The sequence below is a fragment of the Rhipicephalus microplus genome, chromosome 6 (assembly GCF_043290135.1).
Source record: "Rhipicephalus microplus isolate Deutch F79 chromosome 6, USDA_Rmic, whole genome shotgun sequence".
Lineage (NCBI taxonomy): Eukaryota > Metazoa > Arthropoda > Arachnida > Ixodida > Ixodidae > Rhipicephalus > Rhipicephalus microplus.
The window spans coordinates 105,303,504-105,321,044 of record NC_134705.1 but is presented as its reverse complement, the minus strand read 5'-3'; the positions used below and the strand labels follow the sequence as shown (position 1 = coordinate 105,321,044).

The window sequence follows — 17,541 nt, the reverse complement described above, 5'->3', positions numbered from 1 at the left end:
GCGATGCAGATTATAAAGGAAAGACTGCAGGCATGCATAGAGGATGAGGGAATGCTGGGGGAACTGCAGAATGGGTTTCGGAAACACAGGAGGTTGGAAGACAATCTCTTCTCAGTGACGCAGTGCATCGAAATAGCAGAACAGGAACACAGGCCCCTTTGGCTACCATTTCCAGACATCAAGAGAGCGTACAATAGCGTGGTTGAAGACGAATTGTGAGGAATACTGGACACGCTAGGCATGGAAGATGTAGTCACGTATCTTTTAAAGGATATCTATAAAGATAATAAGGTAATTAAAAAGTGGGAAAAACAGGTGTCCAAGCCTGCAGAGGTACAACGTGGACTTAGGCAGGGGTGTGCCCTGTCACCCTTATTATTCATGATGTACCTACTAGGATTAGAAGCCAAATTAGAGAAAAGTAGACTGGGCTTCAACCTGTCTTCCGTCGAACAAAGAAACCTCATTAAACAGGCACTACCAGCATTGATGTACGTATTTGATATAGTGCGAATGGCCGACAACAAGGAAGATTTGCAGAGATTGGTGGACATCTGCGGTAATAAGGGAGATAGGTTAGATTTCAGATTCAGTAAGGAAAAATTAGCAGCCATTATTTTTATTGACAATGAAGGTAGTGAGATTAGAATACAGGAGGTCACCCTAGAGATAACAGATAAATACAAATATCTGGGCGTATGAATAAGCAATGGGGCCGAGTACCTAAGGGAACACGAAATATACGTGTCGCTTAAAGGTAAAAGGAATGAAGCGGTAATGAAAAATAGAGCACTGTTGAATTACAATAGGTATGATGTTGTGAGAAGAATATAGAGAGAGGTCATGGTTCCTGGTCGGACGTTCGGCAATGCGGTCTTGTGCATGAGATCAGAAGTTCAAGCAAGATTAGAAATTAAGCAACGTGGAATAAGTAGACTTGCATTAGGAACTCACGGGAATACACCAAATCAGAGAGTGCAAGGCGATATGAGATGGACATCATTTGAGGGCAGGGAAGCTAGCAGCAAGATAAAATTTGAGAAGCGAGTGATAGAAATGGGGGAGGAGCGTTGGGCTAGGAAGGTATTCAGCTACTTGTACATGAAGAATATCGATACAAAATGGAGGAACCGAACCAGAAAATTGACTGGTAATTACTTGGAAAACAGCAGGGGGCCAAACCAAAGAGAATTATCGGTTAAAAAGAAGGTGAAGGAAGCTGAGACCGATATGTGGAGAAGTGGCATGATTAAGAAGTCCGCACTAGAGAACTATTAAACTTTTAAGCAGGAAATTGCCAAGGAAAGGATCTATGATAATATTCGGGGTAGCTCTCTACTTCTTGAGGCCAGGACGGGAGTATTGCGAACCAAGACATATTGAGCCAAATACGAAGGGGTAGACACGGTATACAGTGCGTGTAGTGAGGAAGAAGATGACGAACACTTGATAACGTTCTTTAAAGTGCTTCACCCTATAGTTCAGGATGATTGCGCAGACTTTTTCAAAGCACTGGAGTTTAGGGACATGGAAGGCAAAACAGACTTTAAGCGGGCAGAATTAACTAGAAGTAGGTTATCTCATTGGAGGCTAAAGTCAAGGCACGTGTAAAAATTAAAGCCTTCACTGCAAAGTACTAATCCTCAACTTCACTATTTAAGGGAAAAATCTAGTTTTTGGTTCATTAGGTATTGCGGCTTGGTGGCGCTAGCCCCCGCCCGATCTAAAGGGTACAGCCATATCAATCCATCCATCCATCGAATATACGATGCAAAAATGCGAGATGGTAGTACTTGGAGTGTTGAATAGATGGACGAACGGACACACAGACCGATGCATGGATGGACGCATGAACGGACACAGGAGTGGATGCATGGACGAACGCAGGGTGGACACACGAACAGACGCACGCATGGAAGGGCGGATGGGTGCATGGACGGTCACACAGACAGACGCATGAACGGACAGAAGCAAGAACGAATGAACGGAGGAATGCTTCGCTCCACTCTCCATCTTTCACTCCGTGGATATGCTGCCATTTTTTTCATCTCGGCTTCACTGCAAACTAATACGCTCGAAGTTTTTCATGAAGGACACCAAGGTATCAACCGATGCCGTTTGAGAGCACAAGACTTCGTATGGTGGTAAGGGCTTTCGCAGCAAATACGGGACAAAGTTAGTCGCTGTAGGCTGTGCGCAACCACAAGAGCACAACGAAGTGAGCCATTAATTATGATGGAAACTACAACGCAACCGTGACAAAATGTCGGAAGGAACTTGTTCACTCACAGAAGATACAACTGCTTTCTAGTGGTAGACTATCGTTCTCGCTATCCTGAAGTCATCTACATGCGAAGCACGAACTCTGAAGCGGTCATCAATGTGGTCAAGAGCATTTTCGCGCGTTTCGGCATCCTCTAAGTTGCATGAAGCGATGATGGACCACAGTTCGCTTCACGAGCATTTGTTACTTTTGCGAAGCACTATGGTTTGAGTTTGAGTTTGAGTTTATTCAACCACGTGACAAGTACACGAAAATACAATGTATACGTGGTTTGGTGCGAAGAAAAAAAGCTGCATTTCACAGCTTGACTGGTTCTTTCACCCAGAAAAAAATTTAAACTACAAATTTACAAAAAAACAAACATTACAGGCAGCGGAAAGCGACATTACAAAAAGAAACACGCATGTGGCCCATGACAGCAAATAATAAAATGACAACTCTAAAATACGTACAAAAATACTCATAACAAAGCAATGCATGAAAGAATAAAAACTGGAACACCATTACAGGTATCACCCAACGTTCATTTACAACACAATCAGCCCATCCGATTTAACATTTCAGTTTTAGACAATATACGCAGATTATCAGTTGTTAGTTTCAGAACACATAACCTCAAGTCCAAGCTACCCGCAGCCTAACGGGGAAAATAAGAGGATGGTGCGCACGGTCAAAAACTTGTTTGAGAAAGCAAAAGGTGCTTTTCTGGCAATTCTGTCATACAGAGACACTGCAGGCGTTACAGGGTTTAGCCCAACGCAGCTCCTCAAGGGGCGCAGCCTGCAAACAAGACTTCCCAAGCCGGCGGATTGCCTCCAACCGCACTGGCCTGAACCCGAAGTTTTTAAGTGCCAAAACAAGCAGATAAAAAGATGACAGAAGAAAGACTTCGATCGTCTTCTTTCCGTGACGGTCCTTCCTCCACTGCAGCCTGGAGAACCGGTGTGCGTTCGAGACGTCAAAGAAAGAGCGTGCGTTCTAAGCCCAGCCTCCAAGCCTCGCTTGTACGTCATGGAAACGCTTACCGTAATGTTTGTGAATAGTAGAATGCATCTAGTGCCCTATCCGGATCCAGCGACAAACCAAGTGAACGAGCCACCTTCAGGAGAGAACAACGAAAGACACGAAGGGCAAGCACAGACGCTACGGGAACAGTGAAACCGCAAGTCTCCAATGAAGGCGGAGTTAAAGTCACAAAGTTTGGTCGCCGAATTAAGACTCCGAAAACACATTACTTGTGTTGTGATGCCTTTTAGATGCGGAAGCATCTTATACTCACGTCTTGTAGTGCGCCGTCCGCACCGCTTCTCGAACATTCGACAGCTGACGCGCGCGCATGCGCCGTCGCGCCGTCGCCCACTCTTCCACCATCTGTGCATCCCTTCCTCCTCTACACACCGCGCGCGCTTCACTCCTCCACCATCTGTGCACCCTTCCTCCTCTACACACCGCGTTCGACATCTACAATTCTCCTGATTCTGCAGTGGACGCGCATGTGGCGTCGCGCTTCGAGAACATTCAACAGCTGACAGTGCATGCGCCGTCGCGCTGCATATATACTCAAGGTCGGCGCTCGCTCGCTCAGTTGCCGCTCGTCGGTTGGTTTGTACGGCGCGTCGACGTCCAAGGTCGCGGTGAAATGAATTCCAACGAATCCACAAACACAATGATCGACGTCCCTTCGACCAGCGCCGCCCTTTCGCATACGTGTGTACGTGTTCACTCATTTAACACCCCCTCCTACAACCACGTTAACCAATTTAGCCATCGACCCAAGTAAGTCGCAATTTAACACCCCATTTCACAACCACGTTAACCAATTTAGCCATCGACCCAAGTAAGTCGCACTTTAACACCCCGTTAACCAATTATATGCTCCGCATCCTCCTCAGTGTTCCCCCGAGGGAAGCTGCGGGCAATTTTTGTTGTGTGCCTATTTCGGGAGAGAGATGCAGAGAGCGCCACTCGCCATGCGCTCTATATATGGTGTGATCAAATGAAGCTAGAAGGATTCGTTCGGTCAACCGTTCTCCGAGTCACTGATGTAGACTTGCCTAGCATTGGTCAGCGTGTTGCATCGTACAATGCGGCGCATCGTGCAATCCATGCCATGTTTCTAGGTTTGGGAGGATCATTTTAAATGCGAAGCATTTCTTAGCAATCTTTGCCGACATTGAGCGCATCTATCTATCTATCTATCTATCTATCTATCTATCTATCTATCTATCTATCTATCTATCTATCTATCTATCTATCTATCTATCTATCTATCTATCTATCTATCTATCTAGCCGCCTATATCTTTTAGCTCTCTTGACCGTTTCAATAATGGTATTGATACTAAAAATGGCATGGCATAACATTACACTACGAAGAACATATTTGACTAGTCATACCTAAAAAAATATTACATGTATGTCATGAATCTCATAATTTACATTTCGTGGTCCTGTAGCTCTTGCAGTGGTTTCATTCACGTGGCATGTTGCTAAACTGGTATGATATGGCATGATATCATGGAAAACACAAGCCACAGACATTGACACCAAAATCATGACATGCGTGTCATACAACATGACTACATGCCACGCTCATCATGCGCTCGCGGCCTTTTCGCTGGCGTCACACACACCAAATTTGGTATTACGAGACATGAAGGGATGACGAAGGTATGCGACTGGCGCAAACGTCATTAACATGAGATGCCTGTGGTGTAACAAGATGACTATATGCTACGCTCATGATGCGCTCACGGCCGTTCCGCTAACTTATCATGTACCAAACTCGGTATTGAGCGACTCAAACAGACGACATAGGTAAATGACACATATAAACATGATAATCACGACATGCGTGTCATGTAACAACAAGCTTCACATAGGCCAAATTATGTATTACGTGATGCCGATGAATAACGAAGGTGTGTGACTGGTGAAAACACGATTATCATAGGATGCGTGCCATGTGTGAACATGACTACATGGCACAGTCAAGGTGCCAATACGATTACACGTGATGCAGTGCGCTTGCTCGCCAGCGTTCATTTCGTCGCGTCACGCCACCATTGCCACGCCAGGCGCCGGTACTGCCATATATTTGCCGACGCGCACCACGCTGCGTTGCTTTGATGCATGCGCGTTTGAGCACGTCTGGCGTCCTTCCGTCACGAAAAGAGGGAAACGCAGTGTTGTCTGCACAGCGCATTGGCGCGAAAGGCAGCATGCCGCATTTCGTAATGGTTGCCGTCAGGCCGTGCCGACGGACACTGGTCATGCCGGTCGCGCCGGGCGTCAACTATAGAGTACTCGTGTTTTGCTAAGGTAGCTTCGGTGTGCCAAGTGCACGGCCAGCGAGCGCGCGAGTCAACGCTACATTCGAGCATAGTGAGCCCTTCATAATGCGCTCGAGGCCGTTTTGCTAGCTGTACATATTCCAAATTCGGTTTTACGTCACGTCAATGGGTGACAAAAGTATATGATTGGTGCAAACATGTAAATCCTAACAAGCATGTCATGTAAAAACATTGCAACATACCGCGCTCATAGCAAGCTCGCGCTGTTTCGCAAACTCGACATATACTAAGTTTGGTATCACGTAACGTGAATTGATGACGAAAGTAAACGACACATTAAAACATGATAATCATGACACGTAAGTCACGTAAGGCCTCATTCACCTCCACCTCGTAAGATTGTGCTGATTTTCAAATGACATATCAACATTTCTCATTCGTGCTTCGCATATCATTGATTCCCACCGTACGTGGGATGTGCCACTTTTGTATCGAAGAGGTTCAGTTTGGCCCGCTATTACGAGATTTTTTGAGAGGTACACCCACCTACATCATATGAGTCGCATTTCAATGAATATATGAGATAACTGAAGGAATTTTGGCCCACATGCCTAGCACAAATCCTTTACTTTTATTAATATTTATGCTTGCGCTAGCAACTTCATTGAAACGTGAAGTAGTGTTGACTGCTTCTTAAATACAAAAGCCGCCACTGTGTCCGTAACAGCTCACGCACGAAATAAAAAAAATGAAAAGAAAAGCAATGCAAATACAGAAGAGATTTCAAGTGATGTTCTATGCGTGGCAATTAAGTATTCTACCACAGAACAGCGCTAGTGCTTGAAACTCCATGCAATAATGCCTTTTCTAACTGTTATACTAGTAAGCAATTGCGTAAAGATATGCAATGTTTCTTCATAATAGATTAAAAGGCTAACCAGCCACCACGCAATGCATTTGCGGAACGAGTAGGTCGTTCATTGCTTCCAACACACTACGCGATACAGCCATGATTCTTCACCATCACCGGGCACAGCACAAAGAAAGCGCCTCTAATGTCTTACCGGTGCGTAAGCTGCTCCGCTGAACAAAGAATAGTGGCATATTATGCTTCCCCACTTGATGAAACTTACGATGATTTATGAAGTGCTGGGTGACTTGAATTCATACTAGTATTATAAGGACTAAGGAAGCTTACCACACGCTCTATAAAGGCCGTTTTTCCACCTTTAGATGTGACTGTATTCCGTGTTTAGCGAAGGCTTCTCCGCTCACTCAACACGCTTTCTTTGCCGACCAACACTGGGCAAAGCCGTTTACAACGAAAAATCATTGCATACATTCGTATTCGCTTACAACCTCTCCCATTTATGCTATGCTGGTTCTGCCACATAGAGCCCTATCTTGCGGGGAATGTCTCTCGTCATCTCTTCGATGACCAGTTTTGCGAGTATACCACGAAGGCATAAAGCATTACAGGTGCACTTTTTTGTCATCAAAACTAAATTTACAGCAAGATAGAACGCTTGCCTGAGTTGGACCAGGAGTCATTGTTCCGGGATTCTCTGGTGACCCAGGCTGAAACGAAAACAGTGACAAAATCAAGAGTGCACCCTGCACGCAGGAATATATACAAATAAATTTTTGTTTTTGCAATCTAATTTCTGAAGGAGTACTTAATTAGATTTTCGCTACTGCTCTACCAATAAACCACGCCGTACAAATAGATGCGCCAACAGATGCACAACGAAAGGCCTAGAATAGTAACCCTTCATTTATAATTTGGAAATGATTGTTTATAGAGAAGAAAATACGCTACTCTATGATAGCAGTTCATATATATGTGAAAATTCATTTTTCAGAAAAAATAAAATTAATTTCACCTATAGGTCTTCTGAACGTTTGTTTATGCGGACCTACTGCTTAGGACGTTGTTCATGCAATGTTTTTTGAGATGTGCACAAATATTTTAGGGTATGCCTCCCTGACGCCGTCTTTTAATTATAGTTATTTTCTTTTATTTCTTTTCAGTTTACAAATTTTTTGTGTATTTACTTGGGCATGATTTTTTTCTTTCGAAATGCCGTTCATAGTCCTCTTTTCTATTTCGTGCAAGTTCTTTACCTTATTGCATGAGTAAGCATTTATTGAAGCAAGCTTTGTTTTTTTTTTACTTCTCATCTTATTTGCGAGTTTGCGTCACATTTTTATATTTCATTACTCACGCAGTGTTATGTTGTCCACTGTTGGTCCGCCAACCAGAAGCTCATACTCTGTCGACATAAGAACCTTTATGCATCGTAGCAGTCGCAGCTAAAGTTACTGTTAAGTCGACGAATGATATGTCCCATACCCTGCTTTAATAGGCTAATTACCATTGCTTGTTTGTTGGTGCAAAATAACTCTGAACAACTTTTTTCTTCAATACCACTTTTTGTTTTGCATGTTGAAATCAATAAAAAGAAACAAAGGAGTTGTTATCACCATTACTTGGCAATGATTGTCCCTTTCCTCAAAGCCGTTACAAACAAAAGTAACAAACACACACACACACACACACATATATATATATATATATATATATATATATATATATATATATATATATATATATATATATATATATATATGTACAAGTATATGTATATATATATACTGGTGGCGCTGACTGACAATCCCAAGCTTAATTATATATATATATATATATATATATATTGTAGTGGAGAATTCGCGAGGCACTGACTAGTGGGATCATTTCTCTCGGAGTGCGAAGCACGAGCGTGTGCACGAGATACAGTCGCTGGACTGCTCGAGCATTTCTGTCCGTACCAGCTGCCTGCCTACTACATGGCGTCGCTGTTAAACTCCCTTGCAAAGTGGTGGAAATGCTGGGTAGTAGGTACGATGACCAGTTGAGATGAGGCCGTGCTCTGCAGGGGGGTGCCTTGCTCGGTCGTCTGATGTCTGATCAGACATTGTTGATGCAGTGGGCAGCTTCCGGCTTCGAAGTTCCAGGTTTGAGTACCCAGCACACTTAATATAAATTTATATATTTACAGTACATTTGTTTCAACACCTTCCGCTATACATTCCTTGCCATTATTGGGTGTTAGATTCCATTACTATTGTGTCAAAACATGGAAAAACCAACCCCTTAGGTATACACTTCTTTCCCTTATTCGTTAACGAGGGTCTCACACTGGCAGACTTGGTGCCGTTAGGTTGTATACGAAGGACAATTGGTCAGCTGCCCACTTGTAATAAGTTCACGTGCTACGTGACGCCACAAAGAATCATCAAAGGGTGTTCCACACTCGCCGCTTGGCTACAGAAGCGCTGACTGACAGTCCCACGTTTAAATTCAAATATAAACCAAAAAAAGTGGATGGGGGATGGCCGCCGTGATAACTCAGTGGTTTGAGCATCAAACGCGTGATTCGAAGGTCGTAGGTTCGATTCCTGCTCACGGCAGGTTATTTTCTCATCCACATTTCTTTCTTTTTATTTACATTACATTGGTTCTAATAACATCTCCTATACAACCCTTGGAATTATTGTCTGTTAGATCTCATTACTGTTGTGTCAAAACACGAAAAACAAACGAGCCCTTAGGTATACGCTTCTTTTACTTATACACACACACACACACATATATATATATATATATAAATATATATATATATATATATATATATATATATATATATATATATATATATATATATATATATATATATGTATGTATGTATAAAGTAGATGCGCTTTCACAAAACAACTTGTTTATTCAGCCGACGTTTCGATAGGAACCCCGTCTTTTTCAAGGCATAATACTATAAACACATTTTCGTGCCTTCTTAAAGCTTCTCAAGACAGGAGGAAAGGGGACAAGAGTAAAATATTAACAATAAAAAAAGAAGAAAAACAAAAAATAAAAAGAATGAAAAGAAAAAAAGACAGAGAAAGGGGGGAGAAACTTCGACAGAAGCAGGAAGAGCATGGTGGGACTAGAAAGAAACAGGAACTCGACAAAGGCGAACGTAAACCAGCTATGCCATCTTTGTCAACAGTACCTCCCGAGAACCCACCCTCCCCCCAAGTAGACATGATGATAGTTATAGCGCCAGAAGAAAACAACGACACAGAGACAAAAAGGACACAAAAGACACCTTCTTGTCTCTGTGTCGTCGTTTTGTTCTCGCGCTATAACTATCGTCATGCCATAGCAACTAGCCCTAGCTGCCACACTCCCAAGGAGACATTTTGGCCACCGTTTCTCCATTTCACACTCCGGTGCAATCTGCTGGCAACTTGCCCTCTTTTGACGTTTACTACAGATCGGTGGGAGAGCTTAAGCACTTCAAGTTCATGTTGGTGACGTTGGAAGATATTAAAGAGCCGGTTATTGTGGCTCCACTATCAATATTTATTATATGCATTGGCTCCTGTCAGTGAAGGAAAGGAAGAAAAAAGGCAAGAAAAAAAGCAAAAGAAACAAAAGAAATAAAAGAAAACAGATAAAAAAAGAACGAAGAAAAAACGTGAAACTTGTACGGCATCCGCGAGCACTTATCTGTTTGTTCCGGCTGTGTTCGAACTGGCAACCCACTCTATTGTCAGATGTATACGTTAAAAGATTTGTTAGGGGGTAATTTTTTGTTGTAATGCGTTGCTAGCGCAGAGTACTGATTAAAGAGGGGCGTTAGCGTCTTTTAGTGATTGTAACGCTGACGAAGTGCCTGCTTGTTCATTTATTCCGTTTTTTATCGTAATGAATTTGTTCATAAATTAAGATTTCCATTTTTTCCGCTCTCTAAATGTTCGAAAAACGCTTTCCATTGAAGTAACTTTGATGTCATCAAAGCTGTGATCTTTCAATGTACTGTGTTTTGAAAGTGGAAGGTCTGGCACGGAGGTACATGTTCCCCATGGTCTTTGAATCTAATTCTAATCGGTTGTCTGTCTGGTCCTCGTATTGCAGGTTACACACCCAACATTCCAACAGTCCAGTGCAGCTCTAATCATGTGCGTAAAGTACGAGTGGGTTCTTTCGCCCACTGTCGATGTCTGCATGTGTTTGCATACTTTGCATCTGCTTTTTCCGCAAGGGCGACACGCTGTTTGAGGTTGCACGCCTATTTTTGAGTTCATCAAAACATACCTTATACTTTTCAGCCGCCTGTATACCACACAAGAGGAGAAGTGAAAATTTTGGATAGTCGCGCGCTCTGTTCCAATATGTTAAAGTGTTTTCTTAGGACCTTGTTTGTGTTAGGTGAGTTGCTCGTTAAGGTAATAGCAAATTTTCGTTACGGTGCTAGTTGGCATTTTTTGATGGTGTAGAAGAGTCTGGCGGTCCAGATTTTTCCCTTTTTGATGGTGTCATCAATGATAGTTGACGAGTATTCCAGGTGAAGGATTACTTTACGCGGATGGGTGCGGTTTTTGTGCAAGTCCTCCATGCGGCAGCAGATTTATCGAAATCTGTCTGCTTGGGAATAGGGAGTCTAGGTCTTGCGGTGTCGCGGGTGGCAGCTTTTGAACTGCAGGTATTGTTGCCTGTCCATAGGTTTTCTGTATACATTAGTTACCAACGCACCATCGTCCATCCGAATAAGTACATCAAGAAAACTTAACTCAGTGTTGGAGTAGGAGTGTATAAAATAAATGCTGGGGTTTACTTGGCTAAATGCCTGTATGAATTAGAGCAGCTCGTTTTCCGAATGTGTCCAAATCATAAATATATTGTCTAGGAACCGTTTATAAAATAAAGGATTGATATCACGAGATTAAAGGAAATTGGACTCTATATGGTGCATGAGTATTTTAGTGTAGTTTGGGGCCATTTTTCTACTCATTACCGTGCCGTTGATTTGAAGGTAGTACCCATTGTTAAATTCAAAGCTGATCGATTCGAGTACAAGTGTCGTTATGGTTTCGATTACTTTTTTGCATGGATATGCGATAGGGTTGTGAGTGCTACACAATTCAACAAGTGCCCTTACGCCATCGTCATGTGGGATATTTGTGTAGAGTGAATTAACATCCAATGTTACAAGGAATGCACCTCCTGGAATTCTCACGTCTGATATTTTCAGAAGAAAATTGTTTGTGTCACGCAAGAAGGACTCATGTGTGGGTGATATGTTTTTGATCAAAGAGTCAATATAACTGGAAATGGGTTCTGTTACCATTCCCTTGCCTAATATATTGAGTCTGCCAGGGTTTGCCCTCCTTATGGATCTTCAGCAGCATGTAAAAACTACAAGGCGCCGAATGTACCGTAGTAAGTGTCTTTTGGAGATTTGAATAAATGGCGCCTTCACGCGTGAGATCTTCAGGGTTGTTACTACGATCTTTTTGTGCTCGATGGTAGGGTCCGAGTTGAGGTGTTGTAGAATTGTTTGTCATGTAGTTGTTGCCTGCCTTCCTTGATGTAGGTAATAGAATTCAGAACAACAATCGCGCCTCCTTTGTCTGCTGGTTTAATGACGAGATATTCGCGATTGCTCCACACAAGTATTGCCTCTCTTTCTTTCCTAAATTGGTTATTCATACCTGGTTTGTGCACCTTGTACGCATGTATGACATCTTTTTGAACAGCGTCGACATATAGATCCAGATGTATATCTCTGTTGGCGTCTGGGGTCCATTGCTGTCCGGTTACCCCATGAAATGGCGGGTGGTCTTTTTGGAGTTTATCGAAGGAATATTCATCTAATCGTAAATTTTGTGTGAAGTCGTCTAGGTATTTTAGAAGCGTGAATTCATCGTATTTTCCATTGACAGGACAGAGCGTAACTCTGCGTCATGGGACATCTAATTCTTCGTTGTTAAGTTCTTTATCTGAAAGGTTAATCACGTTTGGCTTTTTGGAAAGTGGTTGTAAATTTTTCTTAACGTGAGGTGGCCTGTTCTTTTTCGTGTAGGCACCAGTGGGTACAGCTTCTGGTGAGACGTTGTCGTGCCTAAATTTCTTGCTCCTAAATTTTTCTATTTCCTCCGTTTTTTGTGCTCAAATATGGCGAGCTCTTTAGCCTACCACTCCAAAAAAGGAAAGTTATTTCTTATACCCCGCTCCTCCTCTGTCAATGCGTTCGTAGTCTTTATACAGTGTTCAATGGTGACCTTAGTTAGCTCCTGTGGGGCGTGATCGAGAATTTTGTACCATTGTTTCGATACCCATTGTCAAAATTATGCATCGATGGTGAGGCGACAAGCGCGACCCTTTCAGAGCCGTACCCGCACGTACATGTTCTTCGAAACTACGCACGTGAAGTTCGTACCGTATTCGTTTATCAACCACTTTTCTAAGTTTAGGAAAATTGAGACCTGTTCTGGGGCCTAATTTATCTGAAGCGGATGGTGTTTGCCCATTCGCACAGCCTGTATGTCACTTTGCACAGACGCGGCGAGTATAACCGCAAGGTACCCGGAGGTCGTACCTGGTTTGGGTAGGAACTCCATCTCGTAGTGCCTCACGTGACGAGCTGGCTTGTAGGCGACTGCTTATGGCTGCTGCAGGTTGCTAGTTGCTCTTGACTAATGTTGCTGTAGATTTTTGCTGCTGTGGGATGGTTGATTCTGGCCACTGGTTGCTGATGATTGTGGTACAGCTAGCCGTCGTTGTTGGCCCGGATTAACCTTCGTTGTCTTTTTCGGTGTGTACCTCGCAGGCGCCGTCAACAGCTGTTGTACGCATGATGGTGGTCGCGTACTCTTTGATAGGGTCTGTGCAAAGTGACATACAGGCTGTGCAAATGGGCAAACACCGTCCGCTTCAGAGGAATTAGGCCACAGAACAGGTCCCAATTTTCTTAAACTTAGAAAAGTGGTTGATAAACGAATGTGCTACGAACTTCACGTGCGTAGTTTCGAGAAAAATGTACCTGCGGGTACAACTCCGAAGGGGTCGCGCTTGTTGCTAACACCATCTATGCATAATCTTTACAAAGGGTAATTGAAACAATAGAACAAAATTCTCGATCACGCCACACAGGAGCTAACTAAGGTCACCATTGAACACTGCAGAAAGACTCTTAACGCACTGACAGAGGAGGAGCGGGATATAAGAAATAACTTTTCTCTTTAGGTGTGGGAGGCTAAGAGCTCGCCATATTTCAGCACGAAAAACGGAAGAAATAGAAAAACTTAAGAGCAAGAAATTTATGCGCGACAGTTTCTCACCACAAGCTATACCCACTGCTGACTACAAGAAAAAAAAACAGGCCACCTCACGTTAAGAAAAATTTGCAACCACTTCCCAAAAACCAAACGTGATTGACCTTTTAGATAAAGAACTTAACAACGAAGAATTAAGGTTACTATGACGCGGACTTACACTCTTCCCTGGCAATCGAAAATACGATGAATTCACGATCTAAAAGACCTAGACGACTTCGCACAAAATTTATGATGGAAGGAATATTTCTTCAATAAACCGCAAAGAGACCACCCGCTATTTCGTTGGGTAATCAGACGGCAATGGACCCCCGACGCCAACAGAGATCTACATCTGGATCTATATATTGACGCGGTTCAAAAAGATGTCATACATGCGTACAAGGTGCACAAACCAGGTATGAATTACCAATCTAGGAAAGAAAGAGAGGCACTACTTGTGTTGAACAATCGCGAAGATCTGGTAAATAAACCAGCAGACAAAGGAGGCGCGATTGTTGTTCTGAATTATACTGACTACATCAAGAAAGGCAGGCAACAACTACATTACAAACAATTCTACAACACCTCAACTCGAACCCTATACCATCCAGCACAAATGGATCATTGTAACAACCCTAAGGATCTCACGCGTGAAGGCGCCATTGATTCAAAGCTCCAAAAGACACTTACTACGGTACATTCGGAGCCTTGTCGTTTTTACATGCTGCCGAAGATCCATAAGGAGAGAAACCCTGGCGTACCCAATATATTAGGCACGAGAACGTTGACGGAACCCATTTCTTGATATATTGATTCTTTGGTGAAAAACATACTACTCACACATGAGTCCATCTTGCGTGACACAAGCTATTTCTTTCGGGAAATATAGGACGTGAAAATTCCAGATGGTGCATTCCTCGTAACATTGGATGTTAAGTCAATCTAAACAAATATCCCACATGACGATGGCGTGAGGGCACTTGTTGAATCGTATGGCACCCACAACTCTATCGCGTACCATGCAAAAAAGTAACAGAAATCTTAACGAGATTTGTACTCTAATTGATTAGATTTGAATTTAACAATGGATACTACCTTCAAATCAACGGCACGGTAATGGGTACAAAATTGGCCCCAAACTATACTAAAATACTCATGCACCATATTGAGCCCAATTTTCATTCATTTTGTGATATCAATCCTTTATTCTATAAAAGCTTTCTAGACGATATATTTATAATTTGGAAACATTCGGAAAACGAGCTGCTCACATTCATACAGGCGTTTAACAATGTACACTCCAGCACTTATTTTACACACTCCTACTCCAACACTGAATTAGGTTTTCTCGCTGTACCAAATTGAATGGACGATGATGCGTTGGTAACTAGCGTATACAGGAAACCTACGGACAGGCAACAATACCTGCACTTCAAAAGCTGCCACCCGCGACACTGCAAGACCAGCATTCTCTATTCCCAAGCACACAGATTCCGACAAACCTGCTCCCGCACCGAGGACTTCCACAAAAACAGCACACATATGCACGAAGTACTCCTTAATCAAGATTAGCTGTCAGCTATCATTCTTGATACCATCAAAAAAGCGGAAAATCTGGACCGCCACCTCTTCTACACCACCAAAAAGATGCCAACCAGCACCGTAACCGAAGTTTGCATTTAACTTTCAGGAGCAACCCACCTAACATAAACAAGGTCCTAAGAAAACACTTTAACATATTGGAACAGAGCGTGCCAATATCCAAAATTTTCACTTCTCCTCTTGTGTGGTATACAGGCGGCTGAAAAGTATAAGGTATGTTTTGATGAAGTCAAAATTAGGCGTGAAACCTCAAACAGGGTGTTGCCCTCGCTGAAAGAGCAGATGCAAAGTATTCAAACACATGCAGACAACGAGAGTGGCGGAAAGCACCCACTCGGACTTTAAGCACATAATTAGAGGAGCACGGGACTGTGACTCAAATAACGTCCTATACCTCCTAGAATGTGTGGTGTGTAACGTGCAATACGTGGGCCAGACAGACAAACCGTTTAGAATTAGTTTCAACAACCATAGGGCATATAAAGGTTCCCTGCCAGGCCTTCCACTTTCAAATTACTGAACATTAAAAGACCACAGATTTGATGACATCACAGTTACTCTAATGAAAAGCAATTTTTGAACAATCAGAGAGCGGCAACAACGGCAATCTTACCTTATCTGCAAATTTAACATTATCAAAACTAGAATAAATGAACACCAATGCTCTCTGTCAGCGTAACGATCACTTAAAAACGCAAACGCTGTCTTCAATCAAAACTCTGCCCTAGCCTTCTAATACAACAATAATATTACCCCCTAAAAAATTTTAACGTATACATCTGACAATAAAAAAATAGGTTGTCACTTCAAACACAGCCAGAACGAACAGATAAGTGGTCTCAGATGCCGTACAATTTCCACTTGTTCTTCTTTCTTTCCTATATATATGTTTTCTTTTTTTTCTTTTTTCGTTTTATTTTTTCTTGCCTTTTTTTCTTCTGTTCCTTCATTGACAGGAGCAATTTCATATAATGAATATTGATAGTGGAGCCACAATCACGGGCTATTTCATATCTTCCAAAGTCACCAACATGCACTTTAAGCGCTTAAGCTCTCCCACCGATTTGTCGTAAACTGCAAAAATAGCAAGTTGCCAGCGGTATGCACCGGAGGGTGAAATAGAGAAACGGTGGTCAAAATGTCCACTTGGGGGAATTGTGGGTGCTCGGGAGGTACAGTTGACAAAGATGCCATAGCGTGTTTACGTTCGCCTTTGTCGAGTTTCTGTTCCTTCCCAATCCTGCCTTGCCCCTCTTGCTCCTTTTGAAGTTTTTCGTCCCCCTTTTTTTTCTTCTTTTCTTTTTTGGTAATATCTTTTCTTTCCCATTCCCAGTTGTCTTGAAAAGCTAAAAGAAGGCACGAAAATGTGTAAATAGTATTATGCCTTCAAAAAGACGGGGTTCTTGTCGAAACATCGTCTGAATAAACAAGTTGTTATGTGAAAGCTCATCTACTTTTGTGCTTATAACCTTGCGCCAACCGAAGTTATTCTTCTGCTTAGAGGCCTTATATATATATATATATATATATATATATATATATATATATTTATTTATTTATATGCTCCGCAGCATCACTGATTTCGCCACTTTATTTTACAGGGCAAAAGCAGCTGGTGGCTGACAGCGTCTGTAGCACCAAGCGTCCGAACTCGTTCTTCTCTGACTAGCACGCGGCTCCGGCTGTCAGCGCCAATGGTCCGAGAGGCGCGACGTTATGACTAAAAGTGATGATGGTGATGTCCTCCGATGGAGAGACACCACCCCTCCCCTGCTCAAATAAACGAGAATTGAACGACTAAGGGGGCATATATACAACTGTTTTCACGTCACGAAACCAAAGGGGCCGTGATAGCCCAAGTCTTCAACGTGGTTGGTAACAAGTTGGTATCTGGCGGGCGGAGCAGTTCCGCGGGTGGTGCTCACGGACGGACGGAAAACCAAGATTCAAGAATTTAAAAAGAAACCCTGCAGGGTTACCGGCCCGGGCAAAGGCCAGCCCCACGTTTTGTGCGGTAAGGCGTAGCCTTCCAACACTGTCCGGGCCCATTGAACTGCCCACTGTTGGTCGTGCACATCTGAGCTAGTCGGCGCACTTAGTTCGCGCTCCTTGAGAAGGTCCGGTTTTATATTGTCCTCGCGGTATTCTTCTATGCCCTCTTTGCATCGCCATAGAATATGAGTCATATACGCGTGTTCGTGCT

At 42.9% G+C, this 17,541-nt stretch overlaps 1 protein-coding gene across 1 annotated transcript in view; it reads right to left on the bottom strand.

Annotated features, from left to right (window-relative positions):
* LOC142765971 (uncharacterized) overlaps positions 1-17,541 on the bottom strand; it is a 214,937-nt gene that overhangs the window by 44,740 nt on the left and 152,656 nt on the right. The window contains exon 12 of the mRNA XM_075867779.1: positions 7,107-7,154. Within this exon, the coding sequence (XP_075723894.1) occupies positions 7,107-7,154 (48 nt within the window). The remainder of the gene's footprint in view (positions 1-7,106; positions 7,155-17,541) is intronic.